Here is an 18,026-nt window from a genome sequence, read left to right as displayed (position 1 = left end):
GTGTGTGTGTGTGTGTGCAGTCAGAGGGGTGGAGACTGTTCCATCCTTGTAATGTATTAATGATACAAATGTTACAGGGTTACAGGCCATTAGGTTGACTTCTATCTGGTGCTTCAGACCCACTTTCACCTTTGGGTATATGTTCACCCCACACTATTGTGATGTGTGCTATGGATTTGCATGTGCTAAATGTTGTAGCAATCGCTAAAGACAAATCCAGCCCTTTCTGCCTTTCAGCAAAGGCAATCCAATACCATTGACAAGGACTAAGGAAACACACACACACACACACACACACACACACACACACACACACACACACACACACAACACGCACACACACACACACACACACACACACACACACACACACAAGCCCAGTGCTGACTTTCCTAACTGTCTCATATGTGACTCAAGACTGCCAATGTCAGAGGACTAAGATGAAGAACATAATTAAGAAAACGTATGAAAGCTGCAACCGGGCTTGAGATTAATTAGCCAGCTGTCAATACTCATCAATAGCCGATTAACAAATGACACATTGCCCAATGAAGGCTATTGATCCCTAGCACATTGTATAGCATTAATAAACCAAAGCTGCCCCTTTACAGTAAATAGGAAAGCTGGGGGAAAAGACTTTGCCGTAATACAGAGGGGAAAAGACTTTGCCGTAATACTTTTTTTGGGATGTATTTATGTTAATTTGTTTGGATTTCTAAAGGGCAGATCATGTTTAGTTTAACATGTCTGAGGAAAAGATACAGTCCAGGGATTTGCCCCTCTGGTTGTTCCCCATAAACACCTAATCTTCTTTCTCTATAGTCACACAGGCCTGTAGATGATTATTTATTTATTTCAATGTCAAAGAGGATTACAACAAGAAAATGCACTAGTAATTTACCAACACTTTTCAAAGTCTCCCAAAACTCAATTCTCATTTCTACAGTTGTGGAACAAAATGGCATTGAACCTAAACGTGATATCACAGAGAATCCGAGCACGTCTGGACTAGGCACTGAAGTTATGTTCTATTGCAGTCCACTGCAGGTTTAATGCCCCGTAGACTTGAGTTTGAGGCTAGGTGGGGCGACTGCTCTCTCCCTTTGCTTCAAGTTCCATTCATAAATGTTTTTCTGTTTTCTTTGCTTTGTTTCAGTCCATTTAGTCTGAATGGGCTTTATTCACAAATAATATCTTACTTGTCAACAACGTCAAACGTTTAGATTCCAGCATAAACATCCCCAGTTGGCTTCCAATTAGATATTCTATTCACCTCTTACTTTGTATGAATTCAGGCTTGACAAATGAGCACAATGTAAACCAAAAGAGGTGCTCGATCTAAATGAATGGTGTCACAGGAGAATACGTCAGCGCTTTAGCCCCTTTATGGTAATGATAGTAATGAACACTTAGATGAAAGATGAACAATTGCTGTCCCACAGTCCGATCCTTATGCAGGTTAATTAGGTAAGATAACATCATTAACTACTCTCATGCCAGCATGGAGAATTAATTGGATAAGCCCGACATGGAACGCAGATTCAGGTCTATATTTAATCGCTTAAATGATCAAGGACAACCGTGAGAGAAGGACTGTGGTCCGTAAGTGAATGTCTTATTTAGGCCCCATTTGCAACCAGTCAAATGTGCCTTGAGATAGTGCTGCGCCGGATCACTTCACAGATGCAAATGCAATGGAACACTGTGTGATACATCAGAAGTGAGTGCCAAGATTCTGAATTTATCCACCCATGTTTGAAGTCCTAATATCACATGATTAACAGTACTAAAAAAGACTTGAGTATAACTGAATCAGATATTCTTCGTTTTGACCTTTCCTGTCATTATGATTTCTCTACATTTGCAAATTTTAAAACATTGTTCCATTCCATTCATCCAGGCATACACCTACCTTATAAAGGAGAGACTCATTTCACATCACTTACTTTCTTGATCTACAAATAATAGGCAAACAATAAAGATTAGTTGCCAAGGCAGTTCCGCGTGTCCATGTTTTGTTAATTAAAAAAAAAAGAAAACATAAAGTAGGTCTAAAATATTCAAATATACACACTGCTATGAACAGAATGGAATCCATCCTTACCAACACCTTACATGAAATGAACACACACACAGCATAATTACAACAGATTTTCACATTTCAATAATTAAAGTGTTGACATGGTAATACAAAACTACTAAAATAATTAATTTGCAGAATTAAATTATCAAGCAGAGCATAGCTCTCTCTAAACATACAGTAATAAATACCAATAGCAATCTAATATTTATAATATACCTTTCTCACGTAAGTAATCAGTCTCTACTGAAAAGGCCACCAATGGCCTAATCTTGGTTATCAATAACAAAGCTACAGTTGTGTTGGTTTAGAGGCAGACATTTGCTATGTCTGGTACCCATTTTGCAGTGAGCAATCTGCTGTTTTGGTGCCTATTCCTCACACCAGATGTTTTGCTCCTCTGGTTTACCTTTGTGTGAAGTATGTTTATATATGAAGTCTTTTAAATAATGTATGAGGAACCTTTGTATGAATGGTCAGACTGCGTAATAGATGTTTACAGACCTATGATGGGTTACCTTAGATGGGACCACATTACTGAGATAAATGTTGAGAAAGCAACAAAGCCGTTGAACATGAGGTCACTTTCACTACATGGTGTTGGCGCAGAGGGGGTTCTGAACAGTGTTACCTCAGTATCACTGAAATAAATTATAGAACAACTTTGAGTGTACAAACGGTTAGGCCATCTGGTTAGTGTGGCTGTAACATTATCTCTCTCTCCCCAGCAGTTGCCAACGCTTCGCGTGCGTGCGCAATGGACCCACAGTAGCCTACTTTCTCTCCTCCTGGTTGAATATCAAACCCTGTTAATTTTCGAAAGTCGAATAGCAGCCTAGTGCTCAATTTAAGTATTTAACGGCACACGAACAACTTCTTAGAATAAAAATGTTATTCCTTTACCTTATAAGGAATAAGTTATCACCTTCATCCTCAAGTCTGGTGACATGGACAACCATAGCCTAACATTAGCCACATAGGCAGTCGCAGGAGACCAGGCCCACACTTTACCAGGTAAATTCACTTTCATTTCAATGCAATGATATACTGCGTTTAATACTTAGTATTCAATTCAATTCAATAGTTCAGCCTAATTTTACAGGTTTACCTTCTGAGGAGGTCATGTGATGAAAGCTGTAGCTTGTATAGCATGTGCTAATGTAAGGAACTTTTCAGAATTATGCAAAGCACTGAGGTGAAAACATGGCAGCATCGAAATAGCTGTATGTTAAGCAGGACTTTTCAGCAGTTTACTTACCTAGCATTACATTAGTGAGTAATAGTAAAACAGCCTACTTTTAGTATAACCGTCACTATTCCTGTGTAAATGACCAGACATAAAGGTTATCTGATAGGCTTGCAACTGAATTGACGCACGCGCATTCATTGCGTTGTTGGCATGTGGCCATGCTTTACCAAAGCTTTACCCCTTGCACTCGATTTTCGTATGAGCCAGTGAAATATAAAGGTGGATGACATGGTCCCATGATCACACTGTATGATAAACGGTGAGTCAATGCAAAAAGAACTTTGTTTTTGTTATTCCTCTGGCTGGCTGAATTGTTCAAATTGGCTCATGATTCTGTAACCTTAATACCCCGTCTTGTATGATGACAATGACTGATAACTAAGTACTGTCAACAGTTTGCCACATGCACATACTAGGCCTAGTTAACACAATATAATGACAGAGAAGCCGCGCCAGTCAACCCTCCAAGGGTGATTCTGTCATTAATTACAATCTATGTAGCTGTGTAACTGTATGTAGCTCTTTATAGTGTGTGTGTGTCTGTGTGTGTGTGTGTGTGTCAGCGTATGTGAATGTGTATGGGGTGCTAACAGAAACAACTGCGGTTGAGAAACTGTTGGCTATCCCACTTTGGGTTGAGAATGTTTGGCACCCAGTGGCTCATAGCTTTTATTACCAGTCATACAAGGATACAAGGATACAAGGAAGTTTATTGTCACATGCATATAGTTACTGGAAGTAAGAAATGCAGTGAAATTATGTCTGGTGTCAGCCTATTTGTGCATTAATGGAGGGGGGGGGGGGGTAAAGAGTGCAGTAGAAGAGGGGTTTAGTAGATTAAGTGGGAAGGGCTGCATAAAAAAGGTGGGGGAGGATTGGGATTGGGTGGGGGGCACCAACAAGGAGCACCCAAGAGCAACAGGGGCAAGCCAAGTCATGTGGGAACTCTTGCAAGCATCACCGTTTATGATTTCAGAAAATACCTCACCACCCATTTAAATGTTACAGTAAGTAAGAAAATAAATCACCCCAATTAGAGGCATGATTGTAAATATGAAAATTGTCACCACAGCTCACATACTGTTCTGGAAGTGCAGTGAAGTAGCCTGAGAGTTCTCTGCTTTCCTTACCCTCACATGAAAGCATGACAGATCTCCCTGGAAACTCAAGTGAGAGGGCTTTATGATGTCATGAACATTTATTTGTACAATCTCCATTTTCTAAACCAGGTGGGATGGTGGTTGCGGCAGTGTTATCCTCATTCAATCTTTCTTTTTCATTTGCCCAGGCTCAGCGATGGATCATTTTCACACAGTTACTACAGTGAATGTAATTTGAAACAATTACCAAAACACAGACCCCACTTGTTACAACAGACGTTTCTCATCGCGTATACAAAGCGCAGATTCAATAGCTTAACATGTTTTTCAATCACACCCAGTGGAACGGTGTTTGGTGTGAAAAAGTGTAGCATTTCATCGTCGCTTGCATGGTATAGGATAATCTTTCCCATTTCGCCTGGGGTTTGTTTTGCTAATTCAGCAGAAACTTGTGAAAGCCATGTGAATTACCAGTGAGGGAATGGAGGGAAAGATAAAAGCATAAAATAGCATTGTATGAGATGTAAATGAATAAACTCTTGGCTTAAATAATGGCATAAATTAGTTCTTGTGATGATTGACAGAGCAAGCCTCTGTGATGTTATTCATGTAGGTGCATTGCTAAGATGATGATGTTGTCACAAACACTCTGGGGTCCTGGAGGAGGGCTGCACATTCATGGCTGATTAGTTGAAAACATCTGTGTGTGTGCATGTGTGTGTGTGTGTGTGTGTGTGTGTGTGTGTGTGTGTGTGTTTGTGTATGTGTCTGTGTGTGTGTTTGTGTGTGTGTGTGTGTGTGTGTGTGTGTGTGTGTGTGTGTGTGTGTGTGTGTGTACCTGTGTGTGGGTATGTGTTTCAAAAGCACAGCACCAATCCATAACCTAAAAATAAGCCCCTGCATTTCTGTGAATGGTTTCACTGGAATGTTTTTTGTGAATTGTTCATAACAAGGAGGAGCAAAGGACTGCTCTTCTGAGTATACTTGCACATGACACAAGGTTATCTGGGGTGGATATACAGTACTGTCTATTTTGCAATTGAAAGGATGTTGTGTATTAAAGGGGGATTGTGTAGTTGCCTCTTACCAAACTTAGAAAACATGTTTGAACACATAGTAAGATATTTGTATGTGTGCGTTTTCACACCTTGTTACTGTAGACAGTTTCCATTCTGTTACTAATAGCTATTATGGTCGTGATAAAAGAAAATTCTGTAGGGTTTTGTTTTATTTACACATCAATATGGTATCCTTATAGTGGTGACAGTCCATCATGTCCCTGTTTTGCTGTGAGTTCTAACTAAGGTATTTCTGATGCCTTTTCTCTTTGTAGACACAGCAACAGCTTGGACCTAAAGAGATGGACACATTTGGCAGTGTAAGTAGACTTTCCATTATAATGCAAGGTCAGGTCCTTACCTCACAGTTTTCTATTAAGGTGCTGAGACGGGGGGCTGACCGTTGACATTTGGCATTCTGTGAAAGTGCTGGGGAGATCTCAGTGGGGAATTGAGCTGTGTAGAGGCCAAAACCGTGACACTGGGCATTCTCAAGGAACTGGAAAAGAAACAAAAAGGCTCTTCAAAATCCCAAGCTGTTCCCATGATCCCATAGAGCACTCTGTTCCGGCCGTATTTCCAGATCCTCGGATTTATGTGTGCAAGAGTACATATTTGTGTGTGTGTGTGTGTGTGTGTGTGTGTGTGTGTGTGTGTGTGTTTCATATGCTTCCCCGTTTAACATTCCTTAGCAGGAAGCCTGGGAGTTTTGCAGCATTAAAGAAGTAACAATGGGCTGTCCTCTACTAATGGTATAGGTTACTGATTATGTAATTTCAGTGCTCTAGCCAAAAAAAATGGCCAAACTCATATCTTTAAACATTCTTCAGTGCACAGATACTTTATGGCTATTGATGTTACTTGTTGTGACATTTTTTTCATCATGACAAAGTTTTTTTTTCTTATTTCAAGGTTCTATTTTTTGCATCCTTAATCTGTTAGCATCAAAGGGGCACACATGCATAAATAATTGACTAATTCACTTAAAGGGGCCAGGGTAGATTAATTAAGTCTGAATACTAATTATGTTTTTCTGTCCCCAGCAAGCGACGTGGTTGTTGTTCAACACAAAGCTATTAGGTTGATCACAATTATAAGGCGGGATTTGTAAAAACATGGTTCTAAAAATATTAAAGGACCTGGAGAAGAATTTGTTTTGATGTAGCAAAAATTCTGCTTTGCTATTATAGTGTTTTGTGACTATTTGTTATTTTTCACCATATCTTTGGAAATAGTCACATTTTAATTGTATCTCATGATGTAATAGTTACATAGTTTGTTAGAATTATATGGCCACTGTTTTTGATTAGACTTTTTTTCAATATCAATATTTAGTTCCTGTGGTTTGACTGTGTGTAAAACCTTTTGGTTTAAAGTCTGCAAAGACAAAACCAATCCCGTATTGATTTTGTGGTGTGTTGGCACCTCTCAGTCAGATTAACCCGCCAGTAAAACACTGGAGTCGATTTATATGAGCTGTTGCCTTCTACTTTTTTGCACTGTTTCTCTCACAAGATAGACTGGGTAATCAGTAAACAAGTCACAAGTTCCAACAACAAATAACAAGTTGTTGTCACTTACACAAATAAACAAGCGACCAAAAAAAAACCTAGTGGGTTAAAAAAACAAAACCGAAAAAGACTGATAGTTGGATTGAATTGGATAGGGGAGGATAGGAGAACACACACTGTGTACAAAACATAGCAAAACATAGCCGTTGTCTGGAACTGACTGATATGGAGGGGGTGGGCTTGTGGCCTGTGCATGCATGAGGGTCTTCGTCTAGAAGTGGTGGCTTTCTGACGCGAAGGATGTGGTCTGTCGGTGCCTTTGCCCCCCCCCCCCAACTAACACACATACACACTCCACCCACCCACCAACCCCCTTGCCTGAACAGATAGGGGTGAGAGAGGAAGAGAGAGAGAGAGAGAAGGAGAGAGAGAGAGAGACAGCTTAGAGCGGAGAAGCTTGTTTACGGCGGCCGAGAAGAAAACAGCCAGACATAAATGAAGGTTGACGGTTTCATGAAGCACAATTGGTTGATCGCAGATTCAATGTGACTGCCCTGAACTGGGCGATGATCCGTACAGTATGCAAAATTCACTCTCTGACTGGTCGGAGCCCACCAGCCCCCTAGCAGTGGTCTTCCTTTAGCCCTCGTCGGCTTGGCTTTGAATGGAACCAGAACTGAACAAGGCATTGTTGTGCCCAATTCTTTTTGACAACAATCACATTCTTTTAGAAAAAAAAACTTCATAGATTTCTCTTGTTATCAGTGGTAAATGATTTTTTCATACGCTTTTCTCTCGTCTTCCTGTCCCAATCTGGATGCAAGCATTACATGTATGTGTGATGCAGTGTCTGAAAGAGAGAGAGAGAGAGAGAGGGGGGGGGGGAGGCCAGGGTTCCTTTTTTAACAGCAGGGTGAATGCCTCTGGATGACAACAGAATGAATTTAGAGATTGTTCTTGGTCACGTGGCACGGAATTTGCCTGGCACATGATTCGATAACAGCACCCCTGAATTTAATATATTTATGTTCATTGGAAAGCCATGTCAGAAGGAATTTAGCTGTCTGCACTCTAAACAGTGTGTGATATTGCAAGTATTGTAACTGTTGCTCAACATTCAGGAATACAATTTGGCAGAACATTTCTCTGGTTCTATTTGAATGCTACCTTTTTGGCAGATTACTGTTTAGTTATGCTGATGTCAAACGTCAGCCATTATTGGTCATAGCACATGGCACCTTCCAGTGAGAATTCCTGGCTAAGAGACAGAAAATGGAAGTCATTGCATATTCACAACTAAATTTATTTTGAAAATGGTTTCAGAGGTTTCAGAATTAGGCTTCCTTGCCAAAGTGTCCAAAAGCACTTTGCCTGGTAGCAAGTTGGTGGTACTTCTAATTCATGGATATTCCATTAAGGACTAGAGGAATTGAAGTTGAGGCAACATGCAAATTGCAAATGTGTTGACATTTCAAGCAGACAGAACTAATTCATTTGAAATGTAAGATATGAGCGACTACATTTCTTGACCAGCACCGTGCAAAATACATTTACATTTTCTCAGAAACAGGTGAAAAATATTACCCATACAAATGCAAATATGCAGAGCTGAAATCTACCGCTGATAAATCTTCTTCTAAAAAAAAACAATTACATCGTTGTATGGCAATAGGTTTGATGAATGTGTACATGGTTACAGAAATAGATGTAAGGCAGGACAGACGTTGAAATATAGGGTTATTGTATACTTTCAGGGCATCCCTTATATACTTTTCAGTGTGAATTCAGCCAGCACTTTTCATCACTTCTTATAAGGCCTGACACTTCTGTCTGGCCTATTATAATGCCTGCATTACATGGTAATTAATTTCAGCGTCTCTTGTATTTTTGCCACCCTCTTTTTTCTTGAAAAAAAGAGAAAGCCTCAGTCTCAAGGGCAAAAACAGTGATTTCAAAAATAAAGGCGAGCCTTCCGCCCACATTGCGCTAATTTAATGATTAATTACACAAGTGAAACAAAGACCAGCCCCATCGATGTCTCAATGCATCTCAAAGAAAGTTACAACACCCTCTGTGAGATCTCAGTGATTTTCACTTTCAGAAGTGTTAATGCTAAGTTGTTCTAGCATCAGCCATCAAAGATTAAATGGAAAAAATATCTCACAGAAAGGCATAGCAAATTATTCAAAACATTAAAATCTTCTGTTGATGTGCATGTATCTAAGTTTCGTAAGAACTGTGCAAATGCTAACATTGTCAAACGGTTTCCCGATACGCTCACCAGACTGTGGCATTGCATGAATACTGTTGTATTTATAACAAAATCTCAAGCTGATTATTGCAAATTTGTAGGTGATTACTTGTGCATGCAAGGTGGTAATTTGTAGTATTTGCAGTTATTATGTATTTATTTTTTTTGGTTCTATAATAATGATTATAACTAATAATAACAACTTCACTAATTCACTCATTGTATGCCTCCACTAAACATGAAGTGGCCCACATGTTACAAACATTAAAAATAAGGCAAATGAAATGAAAAATAATGAAATTCTAATCTCCACAGTTTAATGTGTCTGGTCAGTGTTTAAGTCTAACTGTTGGAGAAATTGATTGGAACGCAGTGGCAAAGAAAATGGGTTTTAAATAAGTCACAATTAGATAACCATTAATCTCTGTGGTATAAATGAATGTCTTGCTGTAGGGCTTGCTGAATGTAAAAACAGATTTACTAAAAAACTCTTTCTTTTCAAATCGCAATGTGTCCTCTGCCATTTCTTAATTGCTACTTCATCTCGGATAGAAACTCATCCCTCCATTAACCTCCCTTTGCACCACTGGAAGTGCATATTGTATACACACACACACACACACACACACACACACACACACACACAGTGTCGATACCGCAGTTGTGCCATTCTTCCAAAACTCTGTGGGGTTGGTCACTTTCTCTGACTGTGCTGAAAGGGCCTCAGCAATGTTGTTAATGTAAATTGGTGTGACAAATGAACTCTGTAATGAATTCATAAACACCATCGGTCTAATCCCCCCCCCCCTCCCTCACACACACAGAGACACACACACACACACACACACACACACACACACACTGGGGAGAAATAAAAACGTATAAGATGAGAGAAATGCCCATGGATATTTTAGAGACTGAAAGGAGGGGCGAAGAAGAGAGAAAAAGAAGAATAGTTCTGTCACACATATGTCTAGAGCTCTGTATTCTTGCATGTGATGTGTTCTTCTCACTTGGTGTCAAATGGTGGATGTAGGTTGGAGAAGGGAGTCTGAACTGATCTAATCTTAGCCCCTGTCAGAGTTCACTGAATCATGGCAGACTTATTTAAGGCAAAGTCACAACATTGCTATGATTGAGTGAAATCCGTCCCTCCCCTGCTGGAGGTTGTCTCTGAGATGTTAACGAAACTCAGTTATCGCTCATTTAGTGAATTGAGAGGAAATGGTGTTTCTGTGTTTCGTGTGTGTGTGTGTGTGTGTGTGTGTGTGTGTGTGTGTGTAGGGGAGGAATATGCTTTCCCCCCCGAAGTAAACAACATATTCTTGTTTTGCCTACTTAAATCACAGTTTTCTACAGCTAGTGCAAAACTAAATCTTTAGTCTGTGTCAAAGTTACTTTGAGAGCATGTTTGTGTTCTGAGAGGAGAGATGACTTTGTGGACTGACATGCTTTTAATTTAATTGGAGAGAGCTTGCTTCCGTGTGTGCTTCCTAGCCTGCATGCTGGGTGCGCAATGTGTTTGTGATGATTTGCATATTCATATGCAGAACATATCTTTCCATTCTCACGTAGCTTGTATAAAAATGCATTTTTTTTAATTCTAGGAGAGAGTTGTTTCCCTTTTAATTTTTTTAAAAAAAGAATAAGGCGAAAGTATTTTAATGTGACCTTCATTATGCATTCGTGTCAACTTTTCTTATCTATTTATGATTAATTTTTTTTTCCACTCCTGTTGTTCAATTAGTGCTTGACCCCTTTAGCGGCGATGTAAATTAAATGACATTTCAGTGTCGTCCCATATTTAAAATACTGCGTTAGTTGCGGATCATAAATGATGATCTTCATTCTGCAGCTAATTTATTCATTTAACAATTTCCCTCCAGAAGTTGGAGCAGAAGGCTCAGAAGCAACCTAAGCAGAAGAAATCCAACTCGGCTGAATTTCTGATGGGTGAGCCTTGCTTGATGAGTTATTGCTCATAATTTGTGTAAGGATTAATTAACTAATTACAGACAAATGGCTTTGGGCTAAATTTTGCTCTTGCTTGTCAGGGCGCAATTTGTAATTATTTTAATCATTTCTTCTTCTTCTTCTTCGTGCTCTCTCTCTCTCCCTCTTGCTCTGTCTCTCTCTCGCTTTCTTCTTTTTCCCCTCTCCTCTCCCCCTTCAAGATTCGTTTTTAATTTGAACCTAATTGTGTTTTAGTGACATTCGAGGAGGATGCGCTTGAGTATTTTGGGGGCAGTGGAATCACTAGAAGGATTTTTCTGCTGTCATTAAATATGTTTTGGAATGCTCTTCTTTTTCAACCTTTGTCTCTCTCTCTCTCTCTCTCCCTCTTTCTCGCTTTTCCTCTTCTGACAGGGGAAGAGGAGGAGAGAAAAACTTTGGAGGGCATCGAAAACCCTGCCTTCTGTGGCGACGGCATGGGTGCTGAGGGTGGTGGTAGCCGTGGCGACAGCGGAGGTGGTGGTGGTGGTGCCGGCGTTGGCGGCTCGCAGGATCCTTCGTGGGCCGTTCGGCCGACAGTGTGGAGAGAGATGCGAGGTGACAGGCAGGATAGCACCCTTGCAGCTCAGCAACAACAAACGAAGCTGCAAGGGCCTGCCAATGCAAGAGGTGAAGCTTCACTCTTCGTTAGCCTCAAACGGCTCTGACAGCGGGCTCTGTTCCTGATCTAACCTTTTCGTTTTTTTTGTTTTATTTTTTTTTTGTTGGGGGTGTGTGTTTGTTTGAGGGTGTGTGTGTGTGTGAGGGGGGGGGGGGGGGGGTAGGGGGTAGGGTAGTAGGGGGGGTAGAAATGTTTCGGGGATGGGGTGTGGTTGTAGGATGGCATGGTCTGATCCAAACATTCCAAAGCTGGGTACGTGCCCTAACAAGTTACATGAAGATCTGAGAACATGCAATGGTGGGGGATGGGATCAGGAAGGGTCATATGGGAGGAGACTGCATGATGGTGTGTGTGTGTGTCTGTGTGTGTGTGTGTGTCTGTGTGTGTGTGTGTGTGTGTGTGTGTGTGTGTGTGTGTGTGTGTGGAGTGTTCCTCAGGGGCAGATGTGTGTATGAGTGTGTGTGTGTGTGTGTGTATGACACACTGTCCTCAGAGGGCTCATAACATCAGTGAGACAAAGCTGACTGGTCACCATCCAGAAGACTACAGTATGCTCTCTCTCATCTCCAGGCTAACAGAAAGAGATGCATAAAAACACACTGGGGGGCTATGAGACACTGCATGCGCCCATTCAGTCTGAGCAAACATTGATATTCCCATACATACACTCATATAAATAAACACGCACATACAGATGGGAAGAGATGTAAAGCTCAGAGGATAAGTGAGCCAAAATATGAGACCAATGTCATCAAACCACATCAACCCTCAAAATACTAGAGTTGTTAAATATGTAATATGAACAGATTTGATTCTGTATTTTGTAAAATATATATTTTATAACAAAATTAGTCCTACATCCTTCATGGACACTGAATTTGCCTGGAACTGACCCTGGATGGTCACTTATGAAAAAACTGGCACAAAACATTACACATATGGCAAAAGACTAATTTGTAAGTCATCAACTTTAAAGCATAACCTTTAACTTTGAATCACTGAGATTCATCATTTCTTTTAGTGCAGAAACTCTTATGCATTTGTTCTTATGCATTCGTTAAATGGCCAACCTGTTCTGGGTCTCGTTTCTAGAAAAGTTAGCAACGACATTGCTCAACCACCGTGGTACGACGCAACTTGCGACCAAACAACAACAGTGTTACACCTGTTTCCAGAAAGCATTGTGACCTATTTCCAGAAAGCATCGTGACCTACAGTTGTAGTTCCAAGAGCGTTGTTGATGATGCATCGGTACATATCATTGGTGGAAACAGTGGCAACTTGTAATACCCCACCCCCTAGAAATTTTCTGCCACGGCCTATGTCGACATTTTTCTAATTTAAACCAAGTGATTCATGCTAGCATTGTCATTGCCATCTGCAAAAACCTAAACCTATTGCAAGTATATAAAACATTTTACTTAAGCCGACTAATATGTGTCAATATTTGCGTTAAATATCTATGTTGGGAAAAATATATAGCCTACACAAATTTCAGGGTATTGCACATTTTATTAACTCGTGGCATCCTATCTCTCCTTTTCATCTCTGAGTAAGAGTAGGCCTACAGAACTTACGCCTGCAGAAAGTCATTCGTTTCTGACAGCGCTACTCGACCAGGGTTCGACCAAGGGAAAACAGGTTCTGGGAAAGTGTTTGGCTCGGGGTCATGGTGCAAAGGACCCTAGGGTGAAATTACTCGAACCATCGCTTTAAGTAATACAGAATGTAGCATGGCTCTGACTCCTTTTTAATCTTCTCAAGATAGTTTTAGCTTCAACTTCATTCTTGTGCTTCACGTGTAACAGAACAACAAAACAAATTCTTATATGTTCCTGTCTTAAAAGGAAGTTTACATGGAAGTTTAATTCATACTTAAAGTCAAAGTGTTTGCTTTTTAATATATACTATCCTATTTTATTTATATATCACTGACAAAGACCAGAGGGTCACCAATCATCAAACAAGAGAGGGCTGGGTTACCCTCCGTTCCAACTGCTGATTCTGGAACAGCTCAGGCTGATCAGGCTCGGATCTGTGTAAGAATCAGACTGCATGTGATGGGTGAGATCATTCCGATATTACTGCAGCCAAACCAGTCATTTTTTAGCGCAGAAATCCCAGGGGCAATCTTCTCTCATCTGAGACTAAATCGATTGCATCTCCTCAACTCCTCGACTTTGGATCGTCAGAGAAAATGTATTATGACTGGTGCTTATTAGAAAGAAGTGAGAAAGAGAGAGGGAAAAAAAACAATGATATTCCAGGATTTGGGGGCCTCAGTTATGAAAATCAATCATTCATGGGAAACTTTTGATTTCAGTGAGAAAGTTATTCATCCTTTAAGCATATGTGCATGTGTGCCAATGTGAGGGTGTATGGGTTAAAAGGGATTTTGGGATGAACACACAGTCACGGACAAAATTAATAGCATTTCTGCAGACTGTGGTGTTTGAAAAAGGTAATTCAAAACAGGTCAGGACGGTGCCAGACTAAAATGCAATAAGGATTATTGTTATACACATCACTTTATGGGTAACCCAGAAAAACAGATTGCACGTTTACTGCGCAAATATGCCATCACCATGACCCCCAACCCCACCAACACCCAAAAAATACCATCACAGAAGTATAATTTATTTCTTGCCAGATCTCAACTGTGAAGTCAAATTTGATTCTCAGAGAGTTCAGTTAATGCATGATGTGCTACACCACAGAGAGTGGGAATGAACTATAGAAGAGAGAGAAAAAACTTCTTGAGTATAGATTTCAAATTGTTGCCAGCTCTGTGTCTCGAGAGCAGAGGGTGGAGTAGAACAAAGATGAATACAGAATCTGTTTTAGCCCGCGGGCGTATTCCCTCATGTAAATAATTCAAATGATTATCAAAATTCAAGCAGAGATCAAACCTCACTCTTCCCCTTTACATAATTTCAAAAGTAAAACTACTCTGTCGGGCTCCTTTGATAAATAGTATATAGTCTCTCATTACAAATTGAAACGAAAAACAGAGTTACAGCTCATTTTGTTTTCTGTATCAAAGCTGCTCGCATTTGTGTTTTCTTAGGTGTACAGCGTTCTCATTAGAGTCGCTTACTGCTGCTTTAGTGTGTGCAGCATATTGAATTTGGCCTCATTTGTACCTTGCACATAGTGTGTGTGTGTGTGTGTGTGTGTGTGTGTGTGCAGCTTCTGTTTTCTTACTGACAGCATTCCGCACGCATGCCCTCATTCCCACCAGTCCGCAAGACGGGTGAACGATTGATAGCGTACATGCAAGAACAGGGGAAGAGACCATTTTATTAGCCCGAGAAGAGCACTGGAAGACAGCCAGACTATTTAGGTAAATCAAAGATATGATTCAAAGATGCAGATCTTTGGGGCTTCTGCCATTATGCAAATGGCCGTGCTGGGGGTTTCATAACCCCAGAGCCATCAAAGTGAAATTGTTAAAACTGTGTTTATGGTGTGAAAGCGTTAGATGTGAATTTCACAGTTAATTTATGATGCCGCTAAAAGTCATAAGCTCAGTGGCAAATGTAAAGGAGTTCTAACCCTATAACCATCTATTTGACACTTCACAACTGATGTTCATTTGAGAGAAAAGGACACTTAAATGTTCATACAGGGCTTCTTTATTAGCAACTAAAACTTATAAAGTAGTGCAAGTCAGTGCATCTTATCCTAAACCTACAGTGCATGGCCTGCAAATGGATCTCTTAAAAACATCTCATCACATGGGATAATTACATAGCTACTGCATATAGATTATTTGTGATAATGCTTGCATGATTGTGGAGTACATTAACATCCTCTGTTTTAATTCAGCAAAAGTAAATTGATATGACCAATGCAATTTAGATAAAGGGTGCAGGTGTGGAATATGCAGGGCCTGCAGAACATTTTAGGTTAAAATAGCATCTTGGCAGGGTGTACCTGTTTAATAGAAATGTCCCTTAAGGTGGTGGATTCCCATAAAGTCTGCCGAGCAGCTTTGATGCCCATAGGTCAGTGATGGCTAATAAGAAGTCAGTGGGGGACAGGGGTTTTCTCACTTCTCTCAGTCTTTCTCTGTCTCTCCCGCTTGCACTCTTTCACTCTGTCCATTCTTGAGATTTCAAGTTTTCTCTTTTTGTAAGACTGCCGACCCCAGAGTAGTCCTTCTGTATTGTCTTTTCACATCCAGGTACTCGGTGCATGTACCCTTTTTTCTCTCATTAGTTCCTTTCTGAACATAACTAACATATGGCATTCGTATTTAAGAGATTGCCTGCCATGACCTTCCATGCCCATGCTAATTAGGCCCCTGAGCTGCATAGGCTTCTTACAAATGCAGCCAGTGCTCATAGAAAGAGAGGGACAGAGAGAGAGAGAGAGAGAAAGATAGAGAGAGTGAAAGAGAGAGAGAGAGTGTAGGGGCCTGAGCTTATCAGGCAATGGGCACAGGCACCCAGGCCTCATCCGTGTCGGTTTCAAAAATTAACATTTCGGTTCATGTGCTTCTAATAACCACTAACCTAGCCGAACTGCCGACCACCTCTAACACAAAACCTCACACACACACACACACACGTACATGTTCACACACACACACACACTCATGCACCCATGTCTGTGTATGTGTTTCCCCTGTCCTCTGTCACCTTCCACAGGAAATGAACGTGCCCGAAATTACTTTGACCCGCAGTCGTCGGCAGAAGCCAACCCAAGGCGGTTCGGGACAGCAGAGGCCAGTGCGGAAGATGAGCTGGAATTAAGTATGCCATTTCTTTTCATAATAGCTCCCCCTTAGTTCATTAAAACGGGGTGAAAAAGATCATTCGCGGCCAGTCATGTCTACCAGTGTGGGGCTGAGGACGGGGGTGTGTGTGTGTGGGGGGGGGTTCACTCAGGGATGGGGGGGCTGGACAGAGGGACGGTCCTATGTAAATACACTTGCTGATAGACGACCAGATAGGACAAAGAGCCGACTGTCATTGACGAAGGTCGCGTATCATTGGTCAACTCTATCTCCCTCCTATGCTTCCCTGAACTTCCCTTAAATGACGGGGGATCCTCGTTGCCATATCAATACATGCCTCCCCCCACCTCTCCAACCCATGCCTATTAAAACCATGCTCTTGGGAGCCAAGTAATATGCATGTTATAATGAAACAGGGGCTATTAACAGAAAAGCTATTTCACCTGTATCTTTTGGACATCACAGGCCTGTAATAGCCATGGAATCCTCAAAAACAGAGTCTTCTTTGATAATGGCTAGGCCGTCTCAGAAGAAGTATGTGTGTATAATTCGGTGTATTTTGCATTAATATGGAATAATCTTTCGCAGCTGAATAGTTTTTTTTTCTTCCCAGGAAATGAGAACCACTGCTTATTTCCATGAATGTCGTATTGGAATATTAGCACCATGAAACCCAAATAGATTTAGTTTATTGTGCGTGGTAAAGATGGTAAGAGGGCCTGATGTTATTGGAGATTTGTATGACATCAAACAGGACAATAAAATGTGTCAATATCATAAAACCTGTAACAGCGTCTCCTACCTTCTAAACAGAGTTCCTAAATGAGGATGAGAAGACGCTTTATCACAAACTATCCCAGATGCTTAGTGAGGATGACGCTTCAACCATCATAGATTTGCCAGGTAATGCAGACACTTATATTTCCTGCTCTTCAGTTTTACTAATCAACATCAGTGACCCAATATCAGTGAAGAATAGTCAGGTGTCTTTAACTGTGTGAGTGTTGATAAACTGATGATACACAAGGCAACTTTTTGAACAGTGTTGCTGATCAGTATTCCTTAGTATTATTGGGTACATTCCCACTGATATTGGGCCTCATTTTTTTCTGGAGTATTTAACCAGAGCAGGCATGTTATCAAGATCAATAAATCAGAACACACAACAACAACAGCAACAACAACAACAACAACAGCTATAACTTATCAAGGCACCCAAAACGCTTTAGAGTGAAGGGGAATCTCACTAACCATCACCAATGTGCAGCACCCCCCTGTTATGTACGGCAGCCATATTCGCCTGAACACTCACACCAGTTTAGGGTGATATGGTTGCCCAGTTACATTGCTCAAAAATTGACCAGCGCATCAGCACCTTTAATGCAGAAGTCCAATTCTGCTAATCAGCATGGCATTGAGTGA

At 40.8% G+C, this 18,026-nt stretch overlaps 1 protein-coding gene and 1 long non-coding RNA gene across 6 annotated transcripts in view; one reads left to right on the top strand and one right to left on the bottom strand.

Moving 5' to 3' along the window:
- The window catches only part of LOC121688477, a 45,357-nt gene extending 41,928 nt beyond the window's left edge, over nucleotides 1-3,429 (bottom strand). Inside the window, exons 1-2 of the long non-coding RNA XR_006024597.1 lie at nucleotides 3,339-3,429; nucleotides 1,913-1,955 (exon numbers count right to left, since the gene is read on the bottom strand). This is a non-coding gene — a long non-coding RNA (uncharacterized LOC121688477). The remainder of the gene's footprint in view (nucleotides 1-1,912; nucleotides 1,956-3,338) is intronic.
- The window catches only part of ofcc1 (orofacial cleft 1 candidate 1), a 91,295-nt gene continuing 76,061 nt past the window's right edge, over nucleotides 2,793-18,026 (top strand). For 4 of the 5 annotated variants that reach the window (XM_042068012.1, XM_042068011.1, XM_042068008.1 and 1 more), the window contains exons 1-7: nucleotides 3,542-3,588; nucleotides 4,706-4,707; nucleotides 5,763-5,807; nucleotides 11,136-11,202; nucleotides 11,617-11,871; nucleotides 16,516-16,620; nucleotides 17,418-17,507. In XM_042068012.1, coding sequence (XP_041923946.1) covers nucleotides 3,579-3,588; nucleotides 4,706-4,707; nucleotides 5,763-5,807; nucleotides 11,136-11,202; nucleotides 11,617-11,871; nucleotides 16,516-16,620; nucleotides 17,418-17,507 — 574 coding nt within the window. In that variant the 5' untranslated portion in view covers nucleotides 3,542-3,578. Of the gene's footprint in view, nucleotides 3,095-3,541; nucleotides 3,589-4,705; nucleotides 4,708-5,762; nucleotides 5,808-11,135; nucleotides 11,203-11,616; nucleotides 11,872-16,515; nucleotides 16,621-17,417; nucleotides 17,508-18,026 lie in introns of those variants that run through there. The other variant, XM_042068010.1, reaches the window with a different exon arrangement.

Source organism: Alosa sapidissima, chromosome 17 (genome assembly GCF_018492685.1).
Source record: "Alosa sapidissima isolate fAloSap1 chromosome 17, fAloSap1.pri, whole genome shotgun sequence".
Classification (NCBI taxonomy): domain Eukaryota; kingdom Metazoa; phylum Chordata; class Actinopteri; order Clupeiformes; family Clupeidae; genus Alosa; species Alosa sapidissima.
This window is presented reverse-complemented; position numbering and strand designations above follow the sequence as displayed.